Source organism: Equus przewalskii, chromosome 2 (assembly GCF_037783145.1).
Source record: "Equus przewalskii isolate Varuska chromosome 2, EquPr2, whole genome shotgun sequence".
Taxonomy (NCBI): domain Eukaryota; kingdom Metazoa; phylum Chordata; class Mammalia; order Perissodactyla; family Equidae; genus Equus; species Equus przewalskii.
Window position 1 is genome coordinate 28,923,650 of NC_091832.1, and position 18,004 is coordinate 28,941,653.

The window sequence follows — 18,004 nt, forward strand, 5'->3', positions numbered from 1 at the left end:
ACATAACAAGCACAGAAACTACGTCTCTGCTCCCAGCCTCTCACCACTGCTCTACTTACTCCTGGGATCTTGCCTAACTCCACCTAGCACTGTGTTCTACAGACTGACTGTAAACCAAAGATTGACTGTACATGGAACTTCTACAGCTCACACCAGAATGCATCCTGTCCCAAGAGACTTGGAGAAACTAGGCTCCCCAACTCCTGGGAAAAGATTAGAGGCAGCATTCCAAGCCAAACTGTATCCAGCTTTATTAAAGATACTTTTCATAAACAATCATGGTATTTCAGGCAGGACATGGGCAGACAATCGGTAACAGTATACAACAACTTTCAAACTCCCTTCTTCAATGGACTACCAAAATCAGAAAGCCACTATAAAACCCAACGAAGTCTTCATGTGATGCTCTCAACAGGGCAAGTTTAGAGTGAGGGTTGACGTTTCACATTTAGCATGTTGTTTAACAACTTTTCACAAGCCGACCCTGACTTTCAGGAAATGAAATGAAAATGGCAGAACTATCAATCTGAAGATCCACAATCTAAATAAGGGAACTGCTGCTCTTTTGAGGGGTGCCATCTCAATGGTGACACTGGCAAGTCCAGATTGCCTGACATACTAGTAACCAATTTTTGGGGGTCAGGTCTCAAGAGGTCTCTGGGTTTAAGGGAGTCAGGTCTATGCTGAAGGCGGAGAGGGTGAAGAAGACATAAAAACGAATTTTAGTTTTTCCACACCACCAGGCGTTTGTGCCAAGGTGGCGCATGTGTGTCAACGTCAAGAGATCTCTCCTCCTGGGAACCAAGAGGAAGGTCTCTCAAAACTAGAAGGGAAAGATGTTTTTTTCCCCATGTCAATCCAGTTTCGGAGACATTCTATTAGTGACATATGCCCTTCCCCGAAAAACAACAATGAAGTGTTCTGTGTGCTAACAACATAGCTTAAAAAAAAAAGTAAAACAAAATTCTGCATTTTTATAAAACTTGATAAAAAATAGTATTTCAAACTGTACAGTCACCAGAAGTACACAGTTATCAAAAATGCACACACTTCACTTGGCATCTCCAGCACCTTCAGCTTTCTGTGCCTAAAAGAAAAATAGACAGATTAATACAACGTATGAATTTTGAAACTACCTTCATTCATTTTCCATCTACAGCATTACTTTGTTCCCAGGCCAAGTTCAGGTTTTAGGTACTTTGACACTAAGACTCCGCACTTGTTTGGAGACTGAGTTTGTAGGTTACTGCATTAAGTCACTTCCCCTCTGGACCGTACTGTAAAACTGGGGAAGGGAACACACCAGCATAGAAGATCTGAGGTCACTCCCAGCTCGAAAACTCTGTGGTGTAGCACAAGTGTGACACCTAATGACAGGACAAGGATCTCGCCCACGGTGCCCTTTCTATCAGATGGCAGACTTCAGGAATCCAGGATTAAAGTTAACAGAAAAGCCACAAGCAAACTCCGGACTGAAACGCACACTTGGCATGATGCAGACGCAGGAAAAAGGCAGTGAAAGCCTTTGCGATGAGTGACTGATTAAATGAGCAGACTGAAAAGCGCACCAGCAGCTGTACCTGGTCTGTTTTGGCATCTCCATTTTCGGCAGGGTTATTCCCATCCTTGCCAGCGTCAGCCTTCCCCTTTTTCCCTTTGGGTACCTTCTCTCCCTTCTGAAAGGGGGGAGAAAAAAGAAAGCTGTTTCTCCTCATTTCATATTACCAGGGTATGGTCTGCAAAGTTCTGCACAAGAGAGGATTGTTTATGGAGGATAAAACACACATACACAAACTTTAAATCCTCTCCGTTTATTTAAAAAAATGAATCAAAACCAGACCAAATTATCTATACTTTGCTGTGGTCTTCAGTATGTAAAAATTGTTATGTGACTGTAAGTACTAAGAGTAAAACAGCTTAAACACTTAGGGGGTTTAATATCCAAGTGCAGTTTTCTGTGAATTGTTGATAGTTTTTCATTAAGAAACCATATGACAAATCTCAGGAATAACGCAAGCTATCGAAACAATGTAGAATACCCATTAATGGAGTCACCATTGTGCTAAATTAAGATAAACGACAGTGTTCATACTGTAAAAATGACCAATTCCAATGTTATTTTAAGGCCTAGTCCTAGTAACTTTGTCATATCTCGACTTTGTACCAACAGATGAAGTCATCATGTAGCAGGTCTCCTGTCAGCAACAGGGGAAACTGCTCAGCCTTATGTAACTCCTAGAAGCAAGTCTGTCTCCTAGTCCTGCTCACCTTTGCAGGGGCCTTTTTAGGCTTGGGCTCTGGCTTTGGAGGAGCAGGTTTCTTTTATTCCGGTGAAAGAGAGAAAGAGAACATTAGTATGATGGACCAAAGAAAACCCAAACCCAACCCCAGTACCACTGACATGGAAGTTCCTATTCTCTAAAGGTTTTGTGGCTAGCTTTCCATTAGAATTTCCTATCTTCAGAAACCCACTCAAGTAACATCCTGAAGTGTCCCACTGTGGCTACAGCCACCAGAACATCAGAACCAGTAAATCTCAAATGGGTGAGAGTCCACAATGGAGTAGATCATTCAAAACCAGCCACTGATCATAACTCATGGGAAGCAAAGAGGATTATTTTTCAATGCTTTTTAGTCTCAAGGACAAATATTAAAATTTAAAAGCAGACACTTACAGCAGATAACCTTGCAGATCTTCTCTGTGGCTATTAAAGAAAAAAGGGGAAAAAGTTAGAAATAGGACAGCTGAACCACTTGAGGAAAAAAACCCAGAAATGTTGGTGCCAATTTGTTCTAGACATAGGAAGTAAAGAGGGCTTACTTAGGCAAATTCAGGACGAGAGCTACGGTTAATTACCACCAAAGGAGCCAAAGCCTTTGTAAGACTCCAAAGAAGAAAGAATAAATAAGACTTACTTCGTCCTTCACCTTGGCTTTATCTCCTTTAGCATCCCCTTCAGCCTATTAAAAACAAACAAAAACTAAGAAAGTTGCAGCTTCTGAGGCAATTCTTAATGATTCCCTAAGCTTAACCCCCCCAAATTAAGAAGTTATAAGGGAAAAAACTGAAGGGGAAGTCTGGCACACAACTTTTCTAGGACATACAAATCGTCAGTTCTTAGCACCCCCCAGCTCCTATGCAAATACCCCAAGTGCTTAGAAAGCTGCGGGAGAGCTCGCTTGTGTGAGCGCCACCGCCGGTGTGGCCCACAGCGCGCAGGGAGGCCGGGTGTCTTCCGCCGAGCGGCCCGGGAAGCGCGCGCTAAGCTGGAGCGAGCAGCGCAGCCCGCGCCAGGCAGAAGCAACAGCTGCAGATGGTGCAAACAAACCCCTCCGGAGGCGGGGCCCGAGCGCCGTTGCCATGGCAGCCGTCGAGGGCGGGGGACCGGAGGCGCGCGCAGCCGGGGGAACTCGTGGGCGACAGCGGCGCGCACCGGCGCTCGAGTCTCGTGCGCGGGGGCCGTGGGCGGAGGCGGAGCCACACGGCGAAGCCCCGCCCCGAGGGACACGGCCCCGCCCCCTCACGGTGGCGGTTTTTTTGGCGGCAGCGCGTTCCCCCGCCCGCCAACCCCGAGCGCCGCCTTCCCGCCCTTTCGGGTTTGAATTGCCCGCCCGCGGGGAGGGGAGGGGGCATGGCGATGGGGGAGGGGGCGCGGGGCGGGCACGTCGAGCCCGAGGGGAGCGCGATAAACAGCCGCCAACATGGCTCCTCCCGCCGCGGCCGCCGCTCCTCCAATATGGCCTCTGGCGCCCGCGGGCAGCCGAACCGCGCAGGGTTAGCCCGGGGCCGCCTGACACCGCCTCGAGCACCCGCGCCGAGCGGCTGCGCCTGCTCCAGTCCGACGCCGATCCTCGCGCTCCAAAGCCGGGGGAGCGGCGGCGGCGGCGGCAGCAGCAGCGGTGGTGGCGGCGGCGGCAGTGGCGGCCCAGCGCCCGGGGCCCTTGCGCCACGTACCTTTCTCTTGGGCATGGTGACGACGGCGGCGGGACGTTGGCGCTGGACGCGGGGGATGCAGCGGCGCGCGGGCTTTAGTCGGCCCGGGGGTCGCTCTCGCCTCTTCTTCTTCACACTGCTCGGGCTCCGGGGGGTTTATAAAGTTTTTATAGCGCTGGGAGCCCCGGACCGGTTAGAACCGGATTTCACCTCCCGCCGCCGCTCATTGGCCCAGCTGGGGTCACGTGGGCGGGGTTTAAACTCACCTCCTCTGGAGGGAGTGAGGAGGGGGGTATGGGGGGAGGGCGCGCGAGACGGCGGCGCGCCTAGGGGGTGGGGGCGCAGTGGGGGAGGCGCGCGACTAAGGCAATAAATGAGGGGGGTGGTGCGAGTCGGCAGGCTCTGGGTTTCGGCTCCCGCCAAGAGCTGGCTTTTACAAACTACCAAGTTCCTTCCACCTTATGCAACCGAGCTACCCACTTCTCCAAGCCGTGCGACACTTAGGGCGCATCTCGGCCGCTTTCCTTCCTGTTCCTGCGGGGGGCCCCAGAAGAAGGGTTTGCAAGGCCTGGCCGCACCGCCCTTCTCCGCCGGAGGCGGGAGGAAGCGCGCGGCTTGGAGGCACAGGCTGCAGTTCCCAGGGCCAAGGCTGACGCTGAAGTGGGGAAAGAGCGGGGAAGCCAGCTTGGCGCAGCCGGACGTGCATCCTTCCAAGCTGCCACTCTGAGGAAGCCTTTGGTGCACCTCACCTGGAAGGCGGTCCACTCGAGATGGGGTGGGGGCTCGAAGGGGAGACTTTACACGCAGAGGTGCCTTTCGGGTGCAGCGGGGCAGGTAGGAGCTGTCCTTTCAGCACCCGTTGCTCAGCCGCCTCCCCAAATCCAACGAGGCCCCCCCCAAAAGCCTGTTGGGTGGCTCCCTTAGGTCTCTGTATTCTGGGACTTCAGGACCCCGCCGCAGAATAATGGAGAGCGGCCGTCAAGGAGGCCTACCAGCACTCCCCTCCCCCTACGCTCCACCCGCTTCAGAGACTTCAAGCTCAGCTGCCCCCACCCGATGCGGCCACCAAGCCTGGGCGCTGCAAACGCAGCTGGCGAAATCCCTCCTTCCACACTGGCAGGCTGGCTTCCTTTCACTTGCGCGAGGAAAAGGAGGTGGAGGAAGGCGTCCGGGGATTAGGAAACAAGCAGAGAAACAGGTGTTGCGACGGCAAAAGGGCTCTTCCAGTGGTGCCCCCATGCCACACGCCCCCAAAGCTACGGATCCTGGAGGTAGCCAAGCACACCTGAAGAAGGGTAGACAGTTGCAGCAGCAAAACAAGATGTTCTTACATTGCACTGGTAGCAAACAAGTTTTACATTCAAGAAAGAATTCTTAAAATTCTATTTGACACCCAGGAGAACACAAAAACACGGTAAATATCCTCAAGTGGGGGCTCAGCTCAAAAGTAGGAAGACATTTAAATAGGTCCCCACCTATTTCTTGAGGCAAGGGTTGAAGCTGGTTTGCACAAATCATACTGGTAGAAAGCAACCACAATGAGTTCAACTATCTGCAGCCCCTGCTTCTAGGTGGCCTCTCAGTCTCTTTCCACCCCTACAGTGCCTCCTGGGGCAGCCCCTCCCCTCCCACCCCACCCCACCTCACCCCACCCCACTCTGTGCACCTCTCCCAGAACACGGGACCTCAGGCCAAAGGGAGATACCAGCCCCATTAATCACCTCTGCTGTACCCAAATCATATTAGGCAAAGTCAGACAGAGAACGGAGACAGGACTCAACAGCCACGCTCACAGGGCAGATTCCGTTTGCTGCCTCCAGCCCCTCATTCCCGCCTTAATTGTAGGGCTCTGTATTATAGCCGCATAATTCATGCCTCCCTAATTAAGGCTGTCAACAGCCCCATTGTAAAGCTGGAAAATGTACAGCACCTGCTCTCTGGGAACCCTTTGCCAGCCATTGGTAGTGGGGAGTGCCAGGTGTGTGGGGGGGGCTTGCCAAAGGTGCATGGGTTGGCTTCTCAATCGCAGTGTCTGGCATTTACAATTGATTCTGGGAGCAGGGAGGATGGCCAAGGGGTCTCTTGTGCCAGGTATTCAGGCACAGGAAGGGGAAGAGGAGACTGGAGTATAGGAAAGTTAGGGATTTAAAGAGTATGCTCTTACCACTGCTTGCAGGACCCTCCCTCTCCCCTAGAGGGAGGTGCTGGGAAACAGTTTGCAGAAAGTAAAACGGGAAGACTAAACAGAATAGCGTTTGGTTGGTATTACCGGCCGGTGCTTGCTGCACCTGAAGCACAGAATTGCTCAGGCAGACAACTCTTCAAAGGCACTAATCCTCTCAGCAGCTCTGCAGCGAGGTCTGGCAGGGAGAGGTAAGGGAAAGGACATGGCCCTTGATTTGGCCTTCTTCCTGCTGGGCAGCCTTGGCCCTCCCAAGCTGAGATTCTGCCATGCTGAGAACAAATTGTTTCAGGGCCTAGTTAGGGGGCCAGGTCAAAAAGCTGAGAGAAGAAGCCTCACAGATTGAGGAGGTGGGAAGCAGTCTGAGATGGTGAGGTCAGGAGGCCCAGTCAGCCGGGAGAAGCACTTGTTTCTGTGCTCTTGGTCCTGATGTGTTCCAGGGAAGGAGGCCTGTGCTGGATTAGATTCACCAGGGCCTAGAGGCTCTTCTGTTACCCTGTACCCCTCGAGGGGGCCAGTCTCACTGGGGAGCGGAACCTGGCCCCATGCCCTGCAAAAGGAGGAGAAAAGCTTGTGTGGGCTGAGTCGACAATAGGTAATTGGATTGTAATCACCCGCCTGGCTTCGGCGCCATTGGGGGCGCTGAGCCTTTCAGTGAGCAATCAGCACTGCAGGGTGGGAGGGGGTAGAGATTCAATAGCAAATCCCAGGTGGAGAGCCAAGGGGGAGGAGCAGCAGATGGGCACATTTTTTCTCTCTCTCCCTCCCCTTCCTTGCCCAAATTATGCTGGCTGCCTATTAGCTATTTACCAGCAGATCCGAGGTGGAACCAAATCTTTTGTGAAAGTCAGGTGGAAGGCTAAGAAGATGGGTAAAGGGCGAGGGTTTGGGGAGAGCTCTTCCCCTCAATTCTGTGTATCGAAGGATGTGCTGGTGGAAAAAGAAAGTGTGTCTAGGAGCACACGCGTGGAAGGAGCAGGCAGCAGAAGAGTTGGGGCCCCCTGCTGTCCAAACCTACTGACCAGCAGAGCTGGGTTTAGTGTACTTGTGGGAGACTCTCGCCCTCAACCCTCCCTAGGGGCCACTGTCTCAGGCAGCCCAAAGGTATCTATGGCCAGCAGACCTGGCCTCTGGGGCTCCCCTGCCAAGCAAAGGGAACACAATTCATCAGGAGGGAGGTGCCTTTCACCAAGAAAAGAAAGAGGAGTAGGGCCCTGGTGGGGGGGGACGGGGGGTGGCAAAGGGCAGGGCAAAGTGACAGGAGGCCAGCCTCCCTCAGGCTGATGCAGTGCCCAGACGTGCCAGCCAGTCAGCCCGCTTGAGTTCCAGGGCCTGCAGGAAGCCTTGGACCCGCTCTTCCCGTCTGGCTGAGAGTTTGTGCAAGCGTGTCCATCGGAGCTGGGCGTCCCCACTGGCCTGGAGCCCCTCTTGCAGCAGCTGCTCTGTCACTGCAGCCTGGTCCCTCTCCAGCTGCTGCCTCTTCCGCTCCTCTGCATACATGTCTCGGGCCTTCTGCTAGAGAAAAATGGGGATTGGGGTGGGGAAATCATTTTTAGGTGTGGGTGGAACTGGATTGGAGGAGGTAGGGCACAGGGTGGGCCAAGTTAAGTGGAACAGTGGGGAGCTTGTACCAGATTTGGGAAGGTTTGGGAGCAGGTGAGATGGGTGATGCCCAGGTTGTACATACGGGCAGGGCAGTGGCAGTTCTAGGTCCATCTTGGTTTGTTTTGGAGGGAGCACCTGTATTTCTTGAAATTCTTCTCAGGTTTCCACTTGGAAGGGAACCAGGCAAATGTGAGTCTGACTTCTGGTTCCCCCACCAACTAGATTTATGGCTTTGGGCAAATCCTCTCCTAACCTCATTTCTTCATCTGTAAAGTGGGGGTTGTGCCTACCTTGAAGAGTGGTTTTAAGGATTAGAGATAATATATGCAAAACCCTCTCTAGCAGGCTCTCAAAAAGAAACAGCAATTTTATAAGTCATTACTATCTATTCTCTGCTGTAAAGAAGGTCCTATTCCCGCCTGGGACATGCCCATCGGGTCCTTTAGTTTCCCAAATCACTCTAAGGTTGCCATCCTCCCAACTCCCTAAGCAATTTTCCAGAATTTGGCTCCAGACTTGCCTCCTGTATGGAGACCAGCCTGACTCCTCTAGCAAATGACCCTCCTATGAACATTCTGAGAAGCAGGTTTAGCTCTCTTAAGCCACTTACTGCATTCTGCCTAGTAGAATAGGTCTTAGTGTCCATAGTCTACTTTTTCTGTTAGAAAATAAGCTGTTGAATACTTGATAGAGCCCTCAGAGCTTCTGGAACCAGCTCTGACACTAGGTAGTTGACCATACTCCCTGGCTGCACTTCTCATACCCTTTGTGTGTCTCCAGACAAACCATGAAGTGTTAGAGGGCAGAGACTGTGTGGCTTTTCCTCCTTGGAACCTGGGGCGCCCCACAGATGTGAAATACTCAATCGACTGACCATGTGATCCCAGGAGAGCAGCGAGGATGCTCCTGGCACATGAGAGGGGGAAATCCCTTTGGAGCAGAACCAAGGCCTTGCTGTGCCCCGCTGAGGCACTCTGCTCCTGCCACTCTAACCACAGAGCCTTTGCACCAGAGCTCTCCTGCCAAACCTATTCCATGTGAGAATCTATGCTTTGCTGCTGACTTGGCAGCCTATACCCTAATGACTCTTATCACATTCTGTCCTGTATTATGGTATTTATGTACATGTCTGTGTCTTATTCAGCCTGTAAATACCTGGATTGCTCTGTCTTCATCTTTTAAGGAATATCTTACATGTGCACAAGCACTTGACCCTCACAATGGAGCTAGGGAGGTACCTTCTATCTGTTGGAGATAAGAGATGGAGGTTCAGAGTAGGGAAGTGATTCGCTAAGGTCTCTCAGCAATAAAGGTTTACTGCATGAATAAAGATGACAAATGAAAATTCTGGAATATTGCCCCTCTAGGCTCCTGAATGATCCCAGGCATTCATGGGTACTCTTCTGCTATGATAATGAGCTCACAAATGGAGCTATGAAGACTAAAACAGGCTTGAGAAGTTGCTGCTAAGGCTCTCTATCTTGTTGCAAAGGCTTCTTCCTGGCCTTGGTCAGGAGAAACCCAGGAGGAGAGGACCTTACTGGGGGTATGGAGATGCACACGATATAGTCTCAGCAATCCACATGCTTAAAGGCTGATTAGGACACAAGATCCATATACAAAGTCCCATAATACAAGGTACAATGTAGTAAGGGTCATCAGGGAGGCAAGAAAAAGGGCCATGCAGCTCAGAGGAGAGAGAAATTGTGGTTGATGAAGGTCAAGGAGCAGTGAAACCTCATGGACAGGCAATATTTGAGCCAGGCTTTAACCAATGGGGGAGGATTTGGATAAAGCTGGGGTATGTGGGGGGAGGAGAATAGCAGGCAGTGGAAATCATGGGCAAAGACACATGAAATTGATTGAAGAGCTTGATGAGGCTAGACTGAGTCCTGGAGCACTGGGGTTTGAAAAGTTCCTGTCCAAAGGACTCACTCACCTCTCTAGGCCTATTTCTTTTCTTTTCTTTTTTAACAGTTTTTTTTTGTTTTTTTTCAAAGATTAGCCCTTAGCTAACACCCACTGCCAATCCTTCTCTTTTTGCTGAGGAAGACTGGCCCTGAGCTAACATCCATGTCCATCTTCCTCTACTTTATATGAGGGACACCAGCCACAACTTGGCTCGATAAGCAGTGCATAGGTCCGTGCCTGGGGTCAGAAGCGGTGAATCCCAGGCTGCTGAAGCAGAGCGCATGAACTTAACCGCTATGCCACTGGGCCGGCCCTATGCCTGTTTCTTATTCTGCAAAATGGAGATGATAGTACCCACCTCCCTGGGTGGTTTAAGGAAAAATGAGATAATGAATGCCTAGGCTGGTGCCTGGTTATTAATGGTTAGCTATTTTTCTATCACACCTGCTGTGGCTAGGGCTAAGGAGGCTAAGTTCTGGAAGGACAGAAAAGATGGGGGCACTAAGCCACACAGGGAGGAAATACGGAGCTAAAGTTGCTCCGTGAAGCTCAAGCTTCTTCCAAATGGCAGCCCCAGACTGAGTGGAGGCAGGGAGGCAGAGGCCAAGGCAGAGCCTGGCCTCTGTTTGCCAGGAATCAGCAGATCACTTTTAGGATGATGGAGTCAGGGGAGCTCCTTAAGACCATCTGCTCCAGCCTCCTCACTTTAGACAAGCAAGGACACTGAGGCCGAGAAGGGAAGGGACGTGGCCCAGGTCACAGAGTAGGTTGAAGTTTCCTTGGTTTCTCTACTAAGGTGGCTTCTTGAGAGGTCTATGGGGAATGTGTCTTGTGCCTCTGGATAAGCTGTACTTTCTAGGGGTGGAGTGGGGAACCGGTGGCCTGCATCTGGATGCCTGTCTGTGCGGCCTCCACACGGTCTGGATCTACCTCCCCTTCTCAGCAGTGTTCTAAGTCTTCTCAGGTACTCAGCTTCAGAAAAATCTAGGCTAACCGACATCCTAGTCACTTCCTCTCTCCCTGACCATTCTGTCTACTCTCCCTGTATAATGACCAATCAGGGGTGAGGGTGTAATAATTTCATTAGATACTTCTTGAACAGAACTTATGTGATCTCAGTGCAAAAGCTCCACGGAGCTTGCTTTGACAAATCGGGCTCTCACCTATTAATCTAAACCTCTCCTGGGCATTAAGCCTCTCTGCTCTTGTTCTGTCCCCGGCAGAACTGGGGACCAAGTAATAGCCCCTCAAGTCCTCTACTACCTTGCCGAGGCCTGGAAGGAGGCTGCAGGTCTTGGGCTTCAAAACATTCATTAGCCAGCGAAGAGTCCTCCCCTAAGGCCCCATTTGCTACAGTCAACATGCTCAGGTCAGCAGCATGGGCGATGCATTTCTGAGGATGCCTGAGACAGAGAGAACACCTCTGGCGGGAAACATGATGTTCCAAAGTGCCCCCAGAATCTCCCTGCCTGGGGACCTGTACTGGGGACAGGATGAGCAGGGTGCTACATGTCTATGGCTTTTCTGAAGACAGGAGAAGTCTGGTGAAGAGCCCAGAGAGACAAGTGATAAACGATCCTGGCCACCATTCTCTGAAAATTAACTCTGTTCCAGCACTGCACTCAGCGCTTTCTGTGTATTAGCTTCCTGAACCCTTATCACAAACCTGTGAGACGGGTATTATTATTATCATTACTCCTCTCACTTTACAGATGAGGAAAATGATAGTCTGAAGGGTTAACTAAGTGCCCAGTCACACAGCCAGTAGGCAGTGTGATGATTCAAAGGCAGGAATGTCTGAGACAACAGCTCAAGCTTTTAAATTCTCCTGAGGAGAAGACAGTGACTACCTGAGGAGCACTAGAAATAAAATGGTTGATTGATCTGGCCTGGTGTTTAATCTTCAACAATACATCAAAGGAAGTTTAGTGGGCACATGTAGCTTCTCCCTCTGTAATATCATCTTCACAGATTAGGTGGACCGAACACTTACCACTCCTCTCTATCAGTGACCCCTCCCGGACCAATCGTCCATGCAGCTTGTAACTGAGGACCACCGGCTCGTACTGCTGCCTGCCCCTGCCCTGCCCTGATCTTCCATCCATCCTCCCGCATCAGAGTCAAGATTCCCTCCCTTTGCCAGCCCCTACTCTCTAAGACTGATGGGTGACGACCAGGAGACTGTCATGGTCCCTTCAGATACCAAAGTCTAGACCCGAACAACGTGTAGCTGAGTCCTGCTTCCCTTGGCATCCACCAGCTGCCCTCATCCCATTCAGCTCTAGGCCCAGAACCCAGCTCCCTGTCTTCTGCTCTGGCTTCCTGCAGGAACAGGAGCATACTGGGCTGGGCTTAGAGACAGAGCAGCTCAGATTTTAACAATGGGAATTTGGAAGAGAGGCCAAGAGCACAGACACAGAGATAGGAAACTAAAAGGAATGGGAACAAGGAACTAAGAAGGGTCCAGTTTGGTTACAATACAGGGTTCGTAAAAGAGAGACAGTGGAAAGATCAGCTGTCTGGTCCGATGCCAGACTGGTGAGGATGTTGTTAGTCTGAATTCTACCCTTGGTGCTTCTGCTGAGGTGCTAAGATTTCTAGAAACAGCTTTGAGGGCTCCTGGGTAGAAAAAGCTGGGCCAGAACTCCCAGGGGGCCTGCTGAAAAAGTGTTCAAGACTATCAATATCTCTGTTATAATTTTGGTTTCCTCACTCTAAAAATGCGAGCAATAATAATAGTATCTACCATATAGCCCTACATAGCATCTATGTAAAGGATGCCTGACACGTGGTAAGAGCTCAATAAATGTTTGCAATTATGATTCATAGGTACAAAAATGGAACTCTTAATAGTTTTCCTCAAACATGTCCCAACTCATCCCAGGGAAGAGCAGAACCACCCACAAAATTGCCAAGGCCAAAACCTAATGTCTTGATTCCTAATAACATTAATATCTGTACTCATTTGTTTTATCCTCTGGGATACACAAAGGAGTTTCAGAATTACTCCATCAACATTGCCACTAACAAGAAACCTCTTAAGTAATGTTCAAGTTCTCTTTTCAGTTTGTATTATCTTTAGAATATATCCCGCTAAAGAGATATAATCAGAGAACTGTGCTCAGGTTAACTTGAATTAATTCCTTTCTCTGGGGGTTACATTAATGACAAAGTTAGTTTCATTTGTTTCTGTTTTAACATTTGTTTTTCCTCCATCTTAGTCCACTCAGCCCTCCCCTCCCCTCCAGCCACCGCCCCACCTTGAGGCGCATCCTCTCACCTGGACTACTGTAGGAGTTTGGTCTCGGACTCCTGCCCCCTGAAAATCCTGAGTGATTTTTGCAAAATGTAAATCAGATTCTGTCATTCTGCTGATCAAAATTCTTCAGATGTGTCACCATGGCCTACAAGACACTAGATGATCAGAGGCTTGACTCCTACCCAACCTCATCTCATACTCTTCTCCCTCAGGAACGATGGCCTCTTCTTTTGTTCTTCCAAGACCCAAACTTGATAAACTCAGTAACCTTGCACTTGCTGCTCCTTTTTCGGAGAATTCTTTTCCCCCAGATTTTTGCATGTCTGGCTACTTCTCATTTTTTATATCATGGCTTAAAAATCACCTCCTCAGAGAGGCCTTCCTTGACTGCTCCATTTGGTACCTCTCGTTCTCTTCATTACTTTCTAGCACATCACTCTATTTTCTTCATCGCCTTATAACAATCTGAAATTATTTATTTGCTTACTTGTTTATTATGTATCTCCTCAAGTAAGAACATAAACTCCATGAAGGTAGGGATCTCATCTGGCCAGCTAACTGCAGAATCTCCTGTGCCTAATATAGTGCCTGACTCATACTAGGTACTCAGTAAATATTTATGGAATGAATGAAGGCCATGTGGAAAAGTATCTGAGAAACGTGAAATTATTACAGAAGGCTTCTGAGCAGCCATATTAGAGATAAGAATATCCATGCACAAAAGCTCACACACCAAGATCCTCTGGGCTTCATGCAGAGCCAGTTTACTCTCACTTTACAGAGATAATTCTAACAAGTTTGACTGATTGGTTTCCTTGCCTGTAGCTGATTTAAAACAATAAACAGCAAGAGAGGAGAAGGAGGGATGCTGTCAAAATCAGCCAGGAAATTTAGTAAGAAATGAGAAGGAGGACACAGACAAACATACAAGAAATCCTAAAGCCAAGTATTTTGGGACCATCTAGCTTAGAGCCAACGGTCTCACCTTTCAAGGGCATCACTGTACAGTGAAGTGCTTAAAGGCAGCTACTATTGTCATTAGAATGTGATTATTCTCATCATCCATTAATAGAAAGTGCCTGGCATATAGTAGATATCAATAAATTCTGTACAAGACATATTTCAGAAAGTTTTCTATTGAAAAAGGATAAAGAAGTTTTAGTTCTTAAAGGGGAGCCTTTGGTCATGTGGAAAAATCTGACATTCATTCCTCACTGATGGTGGATAATTGAGACTCTGCTGTTTTTCTGTTTACTTGAAGTCAACTTCCTTTTTCAATTTCCTCAGATTCTGAGACTAAATGATCAAGCACGTGACCGAACCTTCATGATTTGATTGGCTTATTCCAGGAGTTCTGGACTTGAGATTCCCAGACAGATTTCAGGGGTTAGATGAAGCCCCTGGAAGCAGTCTATGTGCTTCTGTGATGAGTGCAGTTCTACGTAGAGTGCCACGTGTTGGAATGATCTGTGCAATTTTGCTATGGAGATGGTCTATGGCTTTCATGAGATTCTCCAACAGATCCCTGATGCCAAGGGGACTGAGAAGCCTTGATTACATCTTTATTTCCTCCTGGCCAATCTCTCTCCAGACTCAAGAAGCAGCACCAGCTTTGGGTTTAAAATTCTGTGGACTTGGGACAGTTACTCTGCCCCTCTGTTTCCACGTCTTAAAAATGAGACACCAAACCTGCTGGACTGTTGGAAGGGTTAAATAAGAAAACTTATATTAAAACACCTAAGTGCCTTAGTAGACCCTAAGCTGCCACCACCACACACACTGGTGTTATTCTTGAGTCCTAATCAGATGCAGATGACTCTGCCTCCTAATGCAACCTGTTTCAAGATCTGGTGATCAAAATTCAAAGTAGAACTTCAAGTCTTGGCAGAACATAGTTTTATACAATAGAAAGATAGTGCTATTTTGTTCTGAATCCCTTCTGGAAGAGGCTCAGATTTTGTATACTTCCACTTCTACAATCTTTTATTGGTTTTATTAGGTTAATACCTTCAGAGAATAATGGCCAATCTCTCTGAGAAGCCTTTCCTGGGTTTCTATAGTAAAGAGATTAAGGTCTTGTAACTTGAACCTCAGTTCTGCCTCTTTCTGGTTATGTGTCCTTAACCAAACAATTTCTATTTATCCATTTGCACAAATGGGCCTAATAATACCTACCTCATTAGGTTCTTGGGAGCATTAAATGATAGTGTATATAAAATGTTCACAGGGCCTGACACATAGTAAATACTCAGTAAGTGGTAGCTACTATCATCATCATTAACAAGCTTATTAGCAAGTGCCTGGTATATATATTAGGTGGTCAATCAATGCTAACCTCTTCTTCCATCCCACCCAATCAGGCCAGCCCTAAACTCTTACCTGAAGCATGCTATGGTTCATCTGGAACTGCAGGATGGCCTCACAGAGGTTCCAAAACGTGTATTCTGGCCACAGAACGGGTTGGAACACCAGGCAGGAGTGGGAGGTCTGGGAAAGGTGAGGACGAGAGTATGGTTTAGTAACATGTTGCTGGAACACATCCCTGGCCAGGCTCCTTCTTTGGAGAAGGCTGAGCAGGACACAGAAGCCCAGGGATGAGACGGACAGGCACCCTGAGCTGCAGCGGCTGCTGCCAGCCCTGATTCACTCACTGATAGGGGGAGGGGTCATCTGAGGCAGTTAGATCACCTGCCTGTAACAAGGCAGAACTAAAACAAGACTAGATCAACATTTCCACCAGGATTTTTCTAAGAGCCAATTTTAGGACTATGAAATAACATCTGGATTATGTTATTGGCTCTTGGCCCTGAGAGGTCATCTGGGAGACACACTGTCCGATAAAAGTCAGCAATGAACAAATGGTAGCTGCCATTGTTATTTTTAAGTAGCAGAGAATGGCGCAGTGTCATTAAGAGCATGGGCTCTGGGGCCAGGCTGCCTGGCTTTGAATTCTGGCTCCAGGATTTTCCATCTGTTTGACCAGAGGCAAATTACTTAACTGCTCTGGGCCTCAGTTTCCTCAACTGTAAGATTAAGTAATAAGAATACCTAGTTTTTAGAGTACTATGAAAATTAAACCAGATAATGTATATAAACAGAGCACAGAGTTGGGTGAACTTTAATAACAGTCACTGACGTAAGAATCTCTTTTGGAATATTCTTGACAGCCACTGCTTGATACCTTTAGTGATAAGGAATTCAGTGCCTCAAGGGACATAACTTCAGTTGTCAGATAGCTTGTCATGCTAAACCAATGTCACTTTCCCTGAACTTCTACCAAGGTCTCAGGTCTTTTCTCTGGAACAAGTTTGCTGCTTCTTCAAAGTGACATTCTTTCAAATATTTGAAGTCTAGATTAGAGCAGCCTGTTATCTGTTCCTAAGGTTGTATTGACTTCTTCAGTTTGTCTTTGCCAACAAACTATAAGTTTTAAGACAGCAGGGATTATTTCTGACTTGGTCACTGCCATATTCCCAGCACAAAGGAGTAACCCAATATCTTTTTCCGAGGGAATAAACTGTCACCACGCTTCCCTTTTGCAGACCACTATCCTTCACTCATTCCTTACAGGACATCAGTCCAGATTCCTTGCCATCCAGGTTGGCCTCTTCTGGTAAGTTCTCTAGTTTACCAATGTAGTCTCTTAAAACTCAGTGTCCAGAAGTAAACTTTCCAGATGTGATCTGAACAGCAGAGTGGGCCACAGAAGCATAAGCTGCACATTATACTTCTTTCAGTAAAGCCAAAGACTGCAAGTATCTTTAGTAGCTAAATCTTGTTACTTCACTTTAAGACTATGGCACATTAAAATTTCTGGAACTTTATCATGTGAATTGCTTCCAAGCTGAGTCTTTCCCTCCATCCTCTCCTTGAACAAGGACTTCCCCCAGTCATGTGCTATCCAGGGGCCAAGTTAACAGATGATGGAGACCTTCAAGCAAAGACAAACTTATTTGGATATGAGCCTTTGGGGGACTACCTACACTGGGGTACCTGAGCTGAGAGGCAATGGCAGGCCCCTAAGAATGAGTCTGCATATAGTTTATATTCCTTGTGGACTACGCTTGCATAGATGCGGCCCTCTATTCTGGAGGAGAGAGACTGGTATCTGCAAGGCAAGGTTCCAGCCCAGAGGTGCTGGGGTACCTGGCAGGTTACTAGGGCAGGAGCTTATGCTCAGGGACACAAGGCAGAAATCCAGGTCCTTGAACAGGGGCACAAGTGAAGTTTTCACCACAGCTGGATAGCCTTGATTTTTCCTCTAGGCACTTTATACAGCAAGAACCACACAGGCTCGCAAAGCCAGGGCCAGATGGCGGTGGGGGGACAGCAAACGTTACCAGGCACAGCCTGGAGACATTTCTCCAGATTTTAGCTCCCCACCCCCAACTCCCAAGTTCTCTGGTGCAAGCACGGCTGGCGGTGGGGATGAGCCCCTCTAATCCATTACGCAGGTGCAGTCACAGTTTTCAGGCTGACACAAATAGAGCAGTGGTTAGAAACCACCTACCTGCCAGAGCAGGAAGTCACTGAGCCTCACTTCCCCAGAAGTCCGTATCAAGATGTCGGGATGAGGAGAGTGGTTGGTATAGAGGCACTTATCAAGCAGAGACTCAGAGACATCACTAAGGTGAGCAGAAAAGAGACAAAGATAAGCAGACATCTCTTTTTGGATTATTCTCCTGGTGAGCTTCCCTACATAAAGCTTCCCAGTTTATAGAACACCACCAAATACATTCGCCAATACTACCTAGTACGCAAAAGGCCCTCAACAAATGCTTGATAAATTAACGAATCATTTTAATCCTCAAAACTACATAAGGTATTTCTATCCTCACATTATAGATAAAGAAACTGAGGCTCAGAGAAGATGAGTGATTTGCCCAAAGTCATTTAGCCGCAGGCCTAAAACCAGATGCACCCATTAGAATATGTGTTGTCCTTCACTTAAAACATCTTGTTTTTGGGGCCGGCCCGGTGGCACAGCAGTTAAGTGTGCATGTCCTGCTTCAGTGGCACAGGATTTGCCAGTTCGGATCCTGGGTGAAGACATGGCACTGCTTGGCAAGCCATGCTGTGGTAGGCGTCCCATACATAAAGTAGAGGAAGATGG

General features: G+C 48.5%; 2 protein-coding genes across 21 annotated transcripts in view; both read right to left on the reverse strand.

Annotated features, from left to right (window-relative positions):
• Positions 1 to 226: 226 nt before the first annotated feature.
• On the reverse strand, positions 227 to 5,243 carry HMGN2 (high mobility group nucleosomal binding domain 2). 2 transcript variants are annotated; one of them, XM_070610614.1, is made up of 6 exons: positions 3,956 to 5,243; positions 2,917 to 2,961; positions 2,676 to 2,705; positions 2,269 to 2,319; positions 1,581 to 1,676; positions 227 to 1,087 (listed from the first exon to the last, which is right to left on the reverse strand). In XM_070610614.1, exons 1-6 carry the CDS (start codon positions 3,968 to 3,970, stop codon positions 1,052 to 1,054), a joined length of 273 nt encoding a protein of 90 aa, XP_070466715.1. In that variant the 5' UTR covers positions 3,971 to 5,243; the 3' UTR covers positions 227 to 1,051. The 2 variants fall into 2 exon arrangements, with proteins under 2 accessions (XP_070466715.1, XP_070466716.1); XM_070610615.1 differs by lacking the exon at positions 2,917 to 2,961 and having other exon boundaries at positions 3,956 to 4,168.
• The window catches only part of DHDDS (dehydrodolichyl diphosphate synthase subunit), a 30,430-nt gene continuing 17,663 nt past the window's right edge, over positions 5,238 to 18,004 (reverse strand). For 5 of the 19 annotated variants that reach the window (XM_008519489.2, XM_008519495.2, XM_008519490.2 and 2 more), the window contains 4 exons: positions 17,402 to 17,516; positions 15,271 to 15,378; positions 12,913 to 12,960; positions 5,238 to 7,631 (listed from right to left, as the gene is read on the reverse strand). In XM_008519489.2, the coding sequence (XP_008517711.1) occupies positions 7,392 to 7,631; positions 12,913 to 12,960; positions 15,271 to 15,378; positions 17,402 to 17,516 (511 nt within the window). In that variant the 3' untranslated portion in view covers positions 5,238 to 7,391. Of the gene's footprint in view, positions 7,632 to 12,912; positions 14,589 to 15,270; positions 15,379 to 17,401; positions 17,517 to 18,004 lie in introns of all 19 variants that reach the window. The other 14 variants (XM_008519494.2, XM_070610611.1, XM_070610613.1 and 11 more) reach the window with 7 other exon arrangements.

Excerpts from the sequence above, each read along its gene's own strand:
- HMGN2 (XM_070610614.1), bottom strand. Across the intron at positions 2,706-2,916 it reads AAGCCAAGGTGAAGGACGAA|CCACAGAGAAGATCTGCAAG; the intron begins GTAAGTCTTATT and ends TTTCTTTAATAG. Across the intron at positions 1,088-1,580 it reads GAGATGCCAAAACAGACCAG|GCACAGAAAGCTGAAGGTGC; the intron begins GTACAGCTGCTG and ends TTTTTCTTTTAG.